Here is a 12,930-nt window from a genome sequence, read left to right as displayed (position 1 = left end):
ATCATTTAAATTTTCGTTATGTGATTACAACCGTAAAAAAGCCTTTTTTCATAATTAAGTATTTATTGCTGATATTATCTGCTGATAATGGTTGAATGGTCAGAGAACAAACTATGAAGAGGAAGTAATCAATTAATTCTTGATCTCGTGATCTTATTTTTTGAGTCACAAATTTGATCAAACTGATCTATATTTGGTTCTCCGGGTTGGTCTCACAACAATACCTATCCTAACCTCAGCAGTATCCCACGAAAACTCATTGGAAAATTCATCAATGAATTATTGATAATCCTTTGATTTTTTTGGTTGGAATCAGGGGGAAAACAGCCGAAAAACTTGGTTTTGGGGCTCAGGTTATTGTATACACAATAACTCTTTGCTATAGTAGGTTTTTTTAAATAAATTGTCAGCTTTGCGAAGTATAGCAAGCAGAAATCGCTGCGATGAAACGTATGCTACTACAGAGCTACAGGTGATGCCTCCTTCGAATTTTGTTTTTGCTGTTCTTTCTTCTTTCTGAGCAATTCAAAAATCAAAGCTGAAAATTTCATGGATAAAAATCGATTATAATTGATTTTTGTTGACTAAAAGGTTGTCTATATCATCGATTATCATGGCAAATTTAGTCGAAGTAATAGATTTTTAATCCATTCAATCGATTATTTTCGAAAAACAAAAACCCATTAAAATCAATTATAATCGATTATAATTCATTTTTGTTTTCAAAATAATGCATTATATTTTGTACATGATATCCATGAAAATTAATTAACTTTTGTAAACAATTACTCTACTTTTTGCAACTTTCTGCAAAACTCGAACGAATACGTTCATCCAGGGGCGGTCAATATGTAGTAATTTTCCAACGGCATTTTTGACCAGTTTTTTTAAAGAAAATTTCCTGGAGCGCTAACAATTTGATCGAAATACGTCCTTTTAGTGTTGTGGGAGTGCTCCGAAATTCAAATTGGCCGACTTGAAAAAAAAAAAAAATTTTGAATTTTTGAAAGTACAAGCCCAAGAAATCACCCCCAACCCCCCACCCCACACGTCTCTCCCCCCCCCCAAGCCAGGTAACTATGTAGTTCAGGTAAATGTGAGGAGGGGAGGTGTGGGGAAAATGAAAACAGCGCACCGAAAGGTTTTAATAAATGGATTAAAACCCAATATAATCGATTAAATTTGATTATTTTTCTTTTCATTAAGATTTTTGAAAATAATTTGAAAATAATCGATTATATTGGGACTTTTTTGTTTAAAAAATAGTATCATTGTAATTCATTTTTAATCGATTATAATCGATTAATTTTATTATTTTCTTAGAGACTGACAATCAAAATCCAATATAATCGATTATTATCCATGAAACTTTAGTGCGATTCAGGGCGATTCATCAATTTTTTAGACCTGATTATGGATAATATGACATTGATCAAGCTCTGAATTATAGAGAGCACAGACTGATTTTCGCATCGACTATTATTACTGAGAGCTCAATTCGGGTCTAGCCTACAGCTGACAACTTTAGGATCTGTTACAAAGTGCACTGCACGAGCAAGGTTAAAATAGTAGTCCAACTAAGCATTAGAAACAGACGCGGATCTAGGAATTTCTCGAGGGAGCAGATTTTCAAAAAAAAATTGAAATTTTTGTCGACCTTTTTTTAGGTCGACCAAATTGATTTTCTGAGCTCTCCCAATTCACAATAAAGACCCTAATTTGACAAAATTTTGTGCGCCAAAAAAAAACAGGCCAAAAAGGAAAACTTTTTTGGGTCAGTCAGCCAAAAATGGATATCTGAAAAAGTACTGTGTCGGCAGGTGGTCGAATCCCTGAAAAAGAAAGCGTCAGCCGCCCTCCCCCCCCCCCCCCAAATCCGCTACTGATTAGAAATGGAACCTTTTGTCCGTAATTTTTGGACACGAGGAGCTACATGGAAGATTGAATCAACGCTAAAAATCTTCAACAGAATCAATCAACGTTATAAATCATTCAGTTAAAGATGAATCAAAATGAGTTAACGCTAGAAATAATTAACATGCCATCTCTGAGCATTTAATTTTTTTCTACATTTTCCCCAAATTTGTTAGGTTTCAAAACAATCTACTTTGAAGGAAGGTACTAGTTTAAAAAATACATAGTTTAATTGTAAGTTTCTCGGTTGATCTCCCATATAAAAAATCTTCTCTCTAAATGCGTATATAAACAGCGACCGCCATCTATGGTTTCATTACCACTATCGCAAACTTAACTCTTGAATTAGTAATGAATTAGCCCAGATCACATGAGCAAAAATTTTGTGGTCTAACGAGAGACTTCACAAGGTTAACAAGGTTACGGATACTGGCCAAATATGTTGGCCTTGAACTAAATAGTCAGGAAATTTTCGAAACCATCTGATGATGTGAACAAAGCCTTTAATGGTAAAAAAATTTTAGGAAGGCGGAGGAGGAAAATGAGCCGGTTCTAGGAGGAAATTGAGCTGCTTCTAGGACCATACCTGGTTAGTAATGAGGAACTGGTACTGGTCGAAGACAGCAATGAACTCTTTAGGAGCCACACTCTCTCGTTCCACCATGTCTTTTACCCTCACTTTGTTACTCGACACAATGTCCTCCAAAATCACAGGCTTCAGAGTGTCCTTCTTGCCCGTCTGAAATTAAATCAGTTCACGTATTAAGTTCAATGAGTTCACATAGATTAAAACATTATGATTTGATTGAAAGGTTCCTTTTTTCATTGTCTTGACTGATAAATTGTTGAGTATTTAGGTTCAATTAAAAGCAAACATTGTCTGACAGTTTTATTCTGTTCAATAACAGTCAAATTCTTCTTGTTATTTTTTCCGTTACTACCTTCATTCGAAAAATCAGCTTGCTTTTAAGGATTAATGCTCTTCGTTTTTAAAATCAGCTGACTGAAATAGTCACTAACTAATTTCAATTAGGGTGAAAAATGAGTACTAATTCTTTTGAAATCCGTTCCGCTACAATTGATTAACATATCGCCAATAAAAAAATTTCTTTTCTCTCGTCTGAAAATCAGTTTAAGGATGAAATTCAATCAACATCACAATAACTAACGATTCATTGTCTCTGATAATAAATTCAGCATTTAGGTTCAATTAAGTTCAAGCTATGTTTGACAAGTTTATTCAGTTCAGTTACATATAACACTCCAATATAACGGTCAAAAAATCAGTTCACTTATTAGTTACATTTATATTTGAAAAGTGTAAGCTCAAAGGTGTAGCAAAATGTTTTGTACTCTTCATTCTTAAAATCACGTGAATACAGAGATTTTTTATAATAAGGTTCAAACATTTAGTTTTTTTCTAGGAAATTGTTACGTAATAAGGAAAAACAATTCGTTTTCATGAGTGTCGTTATTTCCTGTCTGAAAATCAGTTCAATGATAAATTTCGTTTCAGTTCACAATATCGAACATGCCACTGTCTGACAATAAGCTCAGCATTTAGGTTCAATTAAGTTCAATCGGTGTTTGACAATTTTATTCAGTTCAGTTACGTAATACTTCAATCCGTCACGTAATACCTCTCAGTATTACCACTCTTGGTCAAAAAATCAGTTCACTGATTATTTTCAATTATAATTGAAAAGTATAAGCTCAATTAGCAAAATATTTAGAACTCTTCAGTCTTAAAATTAGCTGAACAAAGAGTCTTCAAAATAAGGTTCAATTACTTTTTTTGAGAACTGAAACGAAATGATGAATAAAAAATTGAATATACGAGTGTCGTTAATTCAGTTCACAATATCGAACATGCAGTTGTCTAATAATAAGTTCAGTAGTTAGGTTCAATCAAATGCGGTGTCTGACAGTTTTATTCAGTTCAGTTACGTAATAATACCATCCGTCACAGTTTGCCACCCGTTATTGCCCTCTTTGAATAATGAAAAAAGTTCCCTAACTTCAAATAGAAAAATACTCTAACTTCAAATAGAAAAATAAATATATTCACTGACTAGGTTCAATTAAGTTCATCAATTTGGGCTCATTTTCAAAACTTGGATTTGCAATTTTCTAAAGAATGTCCATTAAAAAGTGTACTTTAATTATTTCAGCTTGAAAATCAGCTCAGCTTCAGTTCCGAAAATCAGGAACGCATTACTGTGATAAACCTTCAATTAAGTTAACTGACGTAAGGCTTGGTTCCCCACCACACAAAAACATCACTTTTGTGGCTATAGGTTTACAAGGATGGCGACAAAAAATTTTAAAACAAATTGGAAGATGATAATAAAACATCATTCCAGTTTTTATTACAATTTGATGACATAAATAAACCACTAAGAACCATTCAAAACTGGGGGGATGGGAGAGTAAAAGAGCCACGGATTTGACACAAAGCTACATTCTTCAGAAGCAGATCCTGCATCTGCTGCAGGAAAATCAGTCTCTGTTCTATTTCTATTTAGGATACTGACGGAGTTTGTAGTTGTTTGAAAGCAATTTTCAATTTTAACTGCTAATTTTTTTAACACAGAGGTGAAGCGTAGCTTTGCACCGCTTGCGATACATCATAAATAAAGCAAATAAAAGAAACGAAAAACTTGGTGAACTAAATTTTCGTTTGTCTTGACGAAGGACACCTAGTGCCCAACTAAAGCTGGATGTACGTGTTTGATGTCTTTGAATTTGTTATAATTATGCAGGACAAAAAACGTGATTACAAAAAATGGAATTTGCCCAAATTCTTGGTTGTTTGTGTACTAAAATAAGTAAGAGTAAAAAAAAAATTCGGAATTTTCTCACAAACAACATTTCTCTCCCAAAAAATTAAGGGTATTCGCCTCTGCAGGAAAAAGTCGCGCAACCGCTTCAACCGCTCTAATCTGAGAATTGATCGGGTAGAGTTTAAGAAAACTCAAAGAGAAATCAAAAACATTTGTTCTGCTTAAAGCAGGTAATAGTCGGTAAAGTTGAGAAGATTCCCAAATTCGGGTTTTTCGATTGAACACTTGACTTGAGAATGGCAAGGGTAATTTTCGTGTAAAGTCAAAAAACTTAACACAAACGCAAAGTTTCAAAAGTATCTTTTGTTTAAAGACCAAAATTTTTTTGTAAAAAAACTGGGTGTAGCAAATTATAAAGTTGAAACTTCAACGGCCTGTTAGGTCGATTAAACGTATGATATCACATTAGGCACGATAGTTATCGAAAAAAGTTCAAAAAACAGCCAATAAATCAGATAATTGACATTTCCGAGAATCATAGTTTTGTTGAGAGAAATTGAGCTTGGCCGCTGATGCAGAAAAAGTTTACCCAACTTATTTTTTCGATTGAACCCAAAATCATATTTGTTACGGCAGTTCTTTAGAAAAGTAAAAAAATTCATAAAACGTTTGGAAAAAATCATTTTTTTCTCTGTTTCGAGGGCCTCATTTTTTGGGTTAAAAAAATTTGAGCGTAGCCGGGTTCGGGTGTGCAAAAGAGCTTCCACAATCCATTTTCACAAAATTTAGAAGAAAAAAAACGCTCGAAAGTCAAAAAATCGAGTTTTCCGAGGACAATAATTTACTGTGTAAGCAAAATTTGCGAATTGCCGCTTATTCAGTGGAGCTTTCCATTACCCGTTATTTCCATTGAACCCACAACCTGAGGTTTGAGAGGTTAGTTTTTGAGAGAAGCAAAAATATTCAAAAACTGGTCAAAAACGTCAAAAATTTCACTAATCTGAGGGCCATAATTTTATGGGTCAAAAAACTTTGGGCGTAGCCGCTTATGGGGGGAGTTTCCCAAATCTGCACACATCATTGAAATAAAATTCTCAGATTTTGAAGGTTGATTTTTGAGATAACGAAAAGAATCAAAAAATATCGGTAAAAAATATCGGTCAAATTTTTTGCAGAAAAATGATAAAAATTTCCAAAGCTTCTCAAAAAAAAGTACAATGAAAAAATAAATCCAATACATTTTCATAAATTCTGTTTTCAACTTTATAATTTGAACAAAACTGACGAAGCGGAAACAAAGCCGACAATCTTTGAGCAAGCACCAGTTGAGCCGAACAAAAAACTGATTTTAAAAAAAATAATAAGTACCCCCCGTAGTGACTAGTACCCACCCAAAAGTTAAATTTGAAGTTTCATGAAATTGAGCATCTCAGCTGCATAGTGATTCAACTGATTTTGTTAAACTAGTTGTTAACCCGAAAAAAGTCTATATTGCAGTTTGATAACAATTGCTAATCGAAAGAGTAAAATTGGAACTTTTGATTTTGTTCAATAAGTTAAACTAACAGCACAAGTGGTCTCACAATCAGTCGCAATTATGACAGAAGTGGCTTAATTGCTCTGATTTTTGAAGAAAGTGACGGATTATTATTAGTTCTGGGTGGTTTTTTCTGCAGACAAAATTCGACTTTTTGGCGGAAGCAGTAATTTTTGACGGAAATTCTTCAAATCAATTTCGTCACCTGTGATCATTTTTCGTAGACAAAAAGAGGTTTACAAAATGTCAGTTCGGCCAATTTGGAATTATTAACGTCCTAAAATGTGTTGTAAAACAATGTTTGTTCTGTCATGATTTGTTAAACATTTTTTGGCAATGATAGAAAAAATTGTCCTGCTTGCGCAGTAATGGTTTAACTTTGTTTAATAACTGGTTTTGGCACTCATAGTGGGTGTATTTTTGAGCCTCCCATGCATTGCATCCTTGTCAAACCTGTCTGAACTATGACGGCATCAATCCAATATTGTCAGTTCACTTTTCTGGCAACGCTTTTTCACACTTCTTCACTAATAAATATTATAGGATTCACCTGCTTGTTTACACGGATTGTATAACGATTAGTAAACTCCCTTGTGTTAATCGACGCTGACCTCCTAAAGAGTCGAAACTTTCACTATTTTACAAAATTCATTCTTGGCTGACCAACCTTAAGTTTTTTCACTGGGCGCCTTTCGTGCCAAAACAAACGCTTATACTTGAAAGGAAGTGCGCACAGAAAACAAAACAGTTTTTCCAAAAAATATGAGTTGTCACAAAAACTTTGAAAAAGTGCCTAAATGGAAATCATAACGTCGAAATTCCCCTGCTCCCGGAAGTTTCGGCGAAAATGATTTTTTTTTAAAATTAATCCAGCTTGGAAACTCAATCTGGTTGACCCATGAAAAAGGTCAAAAACATTTTCAATAATCATTTAATCAAAATACTGTATTTTATTGTTTGCGATGAGTTTGAGCAAAAAAACAGTAAAAGCACTGAACATTAATTCTGCTCTTATCCTATCCAATCATAGTCGAATATACAATCAAACATAATGATTCTTATAACCGAACAAAAACAGTATACCATAATGAATAAGGACGTTCTTATCTTACCCAATCAAAGTAGAATTCACAATCAATCAAACTGATTCTTTTACCTATCAGAAAACAGTATACCATCAATAAAAAGGACGCTCTTATCTTACCCAATCAGAGCAAAAATTTCAACCAATCATACTGATTTTTTTACCCAATCCAAAACAGTATACCATCAATAAAAATTACATTCTAATCTTACCCATTCAGAGTAGAATTTACAATCAATTATAATGACCCTCTTACCCAATCAGAGTTTAGTATACCATGATATATAAGGACGTTCTTATTTTACCCAATCAAAGTAGAATTCACAACCATTCATAATGATTCTTGTACGCATCAGGAAACAGTATACCATCAATAAAAATTTCATTCTAATCTTACCTATTCAGAGTAGCGTTTTACAATCAATCAAAATGATTTTTTCACCGAAATCCGAACACAATCAAAATCCGAATACAGTATACTATCAATAAAAATGCAGTTCATTTGTTACGCAATCGAAATAGAATTTCAAGTCATGTTTCTTTTACTCAATCAAAATACAGTACACAATCAATATTGATGACGGTCATATCATACCCAATCATCTAAAATGATTCTCTTCTCATACCCAATCAGAGTACCAGAGTACCATATGTCATCATTTAAAATGATCTTCTTATCTTATCCTATCAGAAGATAAATTATAATCAGTCATAATGATACTTTTACCCAATCACAATACAGTAAAACGATCAACATCAATGACGTTTTATTTATACTTTTACCCAATCAAAAACAGATACCATCAGTAATAATGACGTCCTTATCTTACTTATTCAGAATAAAACTTACAATATATCATAATGATACTTTTAATCAATCAGAATACAATATAACATCAATAATAATGACGTTTTTATATAACCCAACCAGAACAGAACTTACAATCAATGACAATGATTCTTCTATCCTATCACAATACAGTATACATTTGATAATAAGGATTTTCTCACCTTACCCAATCAGAACATAAATTACAGTTAATCATATTGATTTTTTTATCCTAATCAAAATACAGTATACAATCAATAAGAATGGCGTTCTTATCATACCTGATCAGAATAGAATTCACAATCAATCATAATTATTCTTCTACTCAATCAGAATGCAGTATACTATGAATAACAATGACATTCTTATCTTACCAATCAGAATAGAATTTACAGCCAATCATAATGGTTTTTTATCCAATCAGAATACAATATGCGATTATCAATAATGTTTTTCTTATCTTACCCAATGAGAGTAGAATACAAAATCAATCAAAATGATTTTTTACCCAATCAAACACAGTATGCCATCAATAATAAAGAAGTTCTTATCTTACCACTCAGAGGAGATTTTTCAATCCGTCAAACTAATTTACTTGCCCGATCATAACACAGTATACCATCAAAAAATGACGTTCTCATCCTATCCGCTCAGAGTAGAGTTCGAAATCAATAAAATTGATTTTTTTACCCAATCAGAACACAGTATACCACCAATAATAATGACATTCTTATCTATCTCAATCAGAATACATTTCACAATCAATCATAATGATTCTTTTTAACCAATCAGAATACAGTATACGTTGATTAATGATGATTTTTTCATCTCGCCCAATAAGAATAGAGTTCACAATCAATCAAAGCAATTTTTTACTCAATCAGAACACAGTATACGATCAGTAACACAGATGCGAAGCTGCGTTTCACAAGCACTTGCGAGAACACGACCAAAAAGCACATCTATCAAGTGAAATAAGAAAAAATAGAAATCAGCCTCGAAGTAGCAAAAACTCGGCTACGTGTAGAATTCGAATCTGCTACCTACTGCAATCAACATATTTCGAGTCTCGCGAACTATCCATTAATATTAACAACCGACAAACGCTAGTCACGAATAAAAATAGCTACATATGCTAATAACTTGCCCATGAGATTCAGCAAAATTAGCACTTGAAACAAGTAGACTCAGTTTTGCATGCAATAACTGGAATATAACAAACTGAAAGCATCCACACTAACTCTGCAAGTAACAAATTGCAAAGCATAAAGCCACATCATGTAAAAATTGAACATTTCAAAAAATTGCGAGATATATTGAGTTAGAAAATATCTGAAATCGAGTTCTCATTATTGTTATGTTGTTAGAAACAAATCACTTTTTTTAGTTCATTTGATGAATTAAAAATGCATCAAGTATGTTAACTTATTGCTATTCGAACGTTAAAGCACATGCTATCACAAAGCTGGGGTGCCGCACCATAAAGGTACCGCACCAATATTTGCGGCTTAGGTTGGAAAAAAGATTTTTTGTACTAACACACTAGCTTCGCAAATGTAAGAATGACGTTCTTATCTTACCCAATCAAAGTATAATTTTCAATCAACCAAATGGATTTTCTTACCCAATCAGAAAACAGCATACCATCAAAAATAATGACATTCTTATCTTACCCGATCAGAGTAATTTTACAATCAATCATAATGATTCTTTCACCCAATCAGATTACAAAATGCCATCAATAATTATGTTTTTCTTATCTTATCTAATCAGAATAGAATTCACAAGCAATCATAATGATTCTTTTACCCATCAGAAAACAGTAGACCATCAATAATAAGGACGTTCTTATCTTACCCAATCAGAGCAGAAATTTCAAACAATCATAATGATTCTTTCACCCAATCAGAACACAAAATACCATCAATAATAATGTTGTTTTTATCTTACGCAATCAGAATAGAACTTACAATTAATTAAAAAGATCTTTTTTACCCATAAGAATATAGTATACCATCAAATAAAATGACCTTTTTATCTTATCCAATCAGAATAAAAATTAGAATCAATCATAAAGGTTCTCTTACTCAATCAGAATAAAGTATACGATGAATAATTATGACGTTCTTTTCTTACCCAATCCGAATAGAGTTTTGTCTCCACTCTGGGTATAGTTGAGATGGGCTTCTGGATGTAGGAGTAGTTTTCTAGAAACACCTTCTCAAAGTCTGGGAAGTCTGGCTCGAACTTGATCTTGTTCCCGTCTAGGATGAGTCGGATGACGAAGCCAGGGTGTCGGTAGCCACTTATCGTCTCCTGAGAAAAAAAAAATTAATCTTTTAACGTTAAATTTATTTTCAATTGTTATATGTGGTTTTTTAAACAAAGTGTAATTGCAATGAGGTAAATGGTGTAACTTGCATTCACTTGAACTCATGACGATCCAATAATTTATGCAACTTTTTGAGCAAAGTGTCCAACTTTTTAGGTCAAGGTTTCTCTATTGTAGATTGCAAGAAATAATTTGAAAAACAACTTCAACATTGTCATAATGCAACGAAACTTGGCATGGTGAACAAAGTAGCAATTTCAAACAGATTTTCACCCTATACTTCATATACTAGCCTTACGCATTTAGACATTATCACACGTAAAACAACTAAGAAAACAGAAAAAAAAGATGAGGGGGAGGGGGTCATGAAAAATAATAGAATTAGGGGGTTTAATTTTTAAAAGCAGTTTTGAGACTTCAAGCGCATAAATTTTTCTTTTCTGATGATGTCCCATAAAACTACATCGTTTATCACTAATCACCCTTTTCCACTTCCTCCGACCATTTTTTATTATGATTTCTCTGAAAATGTTTAATAAATGTTATTTCTTGATATTCACAAAAAAACAGCTGGGTTAAAACGGAGGATAAATTATATTCGAATTGAGATCGTTTGTCGATAATATCAACGCCCAAAATATTTTTTTTCTTAGAAAAAAATACTTTATCGTACATTTTCTGTTTTATCAAAAATTTGCGTGCGGCGCAAAATTTTTGATCTAAATTGAGTCTTTATATTGTTATGGGAATGCTCGGAAAACCAATTTGGTCGACCTAAAAAAATCTTTGATCCGCCCCTGCCAAAACTTGTTTTAAATGGCAGCAATGATGTGTTACAAGCTGCAACAATGAACCAGTGCTTAAAGCTCGGCTCTGGGTAAAAACATTACAGGAAACAAAATAAAAACTCTTACATCTTTTCAAATTTGTAATATTTTGATGAAAAACAGTTTTCAGAACTCTGGTTATAAAAATTGAGTTTTCGATGAGTTCGTCTCAATTTTAGACACGATTGGTAAACCATGAATCAAATATGTTCACTTTTTGAGACCTTTTATAAAGCTTTCCAAAACAGTTTTCTGGAACCAAGTTTGGTTTTGGGATGAAAAGCTAACGGAAATGACACAAAGAAATTTTTGTCAATATTGACGTACAAAACTTCATCTTGCTTTGAAACATTGAATAAAAAATAACGTGCAGTTAAATCTAAATTTGTGAGAATATCAAAAACTTTAGCTGATTCTGCGATTGCAAGAACTTGAGAAAATTTTGAAACCTGTTGACCTACTGCGAGCAAATGAGACACTTGATATTTTTTACGAAAATGACAAGTTTTCATAACAAGTTTTTATTTAACTTTTACTCAAGTTTTTTAACACTAGCAATGATTATTTTCAAAATAACTGATAATAATTATCGAGCGCAAATTTTAGCGCCTTTTACCCAAAGATCTTCAAATTATATTACCTCATATTACAAACTGAAGCCTGAAAGTTTTGTTTCATATTTTGTATCTTGTTTTATTATCCTTAATACTTCATAATAAGTATCATCTGTAACCGACTCATTGGCTTTGTTTTTCTGTTTATGGTCTACAGCAGTCTTGCCACGTCCTGACAAATTAGTTTGCCGGGTTGCTTTAAGTTTCAACTGCATCGTTTTTAAACAATATTTGAATTAAAATTGGGTATCTAAATACTGTAAATCTTGCAATTGCTTTTCAATTCTAACAAAGTGTATTTTGGTGTTTTGTAGGTCAAAAACCAGAGGTGTAAAGTTTTCTGCATGAATTTTGTAACATCTACACTTTACCTTTAAGTAGCTCAAGATTCAAGTGATCGCAACAAATGTGCACCTTGCTGAACACTTGGTAACTTTTTGCTCAGCAGAAACTTCAACGCTGACATTGGCTGATACTTTTCCAGTGTGAAATTGAAAAATAATTGCTTCTTTTCTCAAAGTTGATGATGAGTTGTGGATAGAAATTTTAGGTTAAAAAAAAACAACTGTTCAAAATTATTTTAAAACTAGCTTTTTGTAACTTAAAAAAATATTCAGAAAAATTTTGTCAAGTTTTAGAATTGTACCAGATTAAAGATCGTATCGTGGAAAATAAAATCAACTTGTATTCTTAGGTTGTTTGCACAAAAAATTTTTTCAACTTAAGCTATATCAAATACAATTTTTCACGTGAAAAAAAGCGAATTAAGAAAGAAATAGCCGGTTGCTCATAAAACAGCCAGCCCAGAAATTTTTGGGCCAAAAAAATAAGAACAGTAAGCAAAATGTTTCTTTTTTGAAAACTTGCTCATTTTTGTCCAAGCTGTGATAGAAAGCTCTAAACGAGAGCCTAGAACTAATGCACATTTAATAATCACAGTAAGTTAGAAATATTCAGCAACCGGTTTCTTAAAAAAAAAAACATTTAGAAAAAATGGGGTTTTAGCAGTT

At 32.6% G+C, this 12,930-nt stretch overlaps 1 protein-coding gene across 1 annotated transcript in view; it reads right to left on the bottom strand.

The window, feature by feature from the left end:
- The window catches only part of LOC134855131 (dynein axonemal heavy chain 7-like), a 366,992-nt gene that overhangs the window by 282,823 nt on the left and 71,239 nt on the right, over positions 1 to 12,930 (bottom strand). Inside the window, 2 exon segments of the mRNA XM_063871543.1 lie at positions 2,501 to 2,653; positions 10,284 to 10,463. Coding sequence (XP_063727613.1) covers positions 2,501 to 2,653; positions 10,284 to 10,463 — 333 coding nt within the window.

The sequence above is a fragment of the Symsagittifera roscoffensis genome, chromosome 10, assembly GCF_963678635.1.
Source record: "Symsagittifera roscoffensis chromosome 10, txSymRosc1.1, whole genome shotgun sequence".
In the NCBI taxonomy this organism is placed as follows: Eukaryota; Metazoa; Xenacoelomorpha; order Acoela; family Convolutidae; genus Symsagittifera; species Symsagittifera roscoffensis.
The sequence above is the reverse complement of the archived record's forward strand: the minus strand, read 5'-3'. Positions and strand labels throughout refer to the sequence as shown.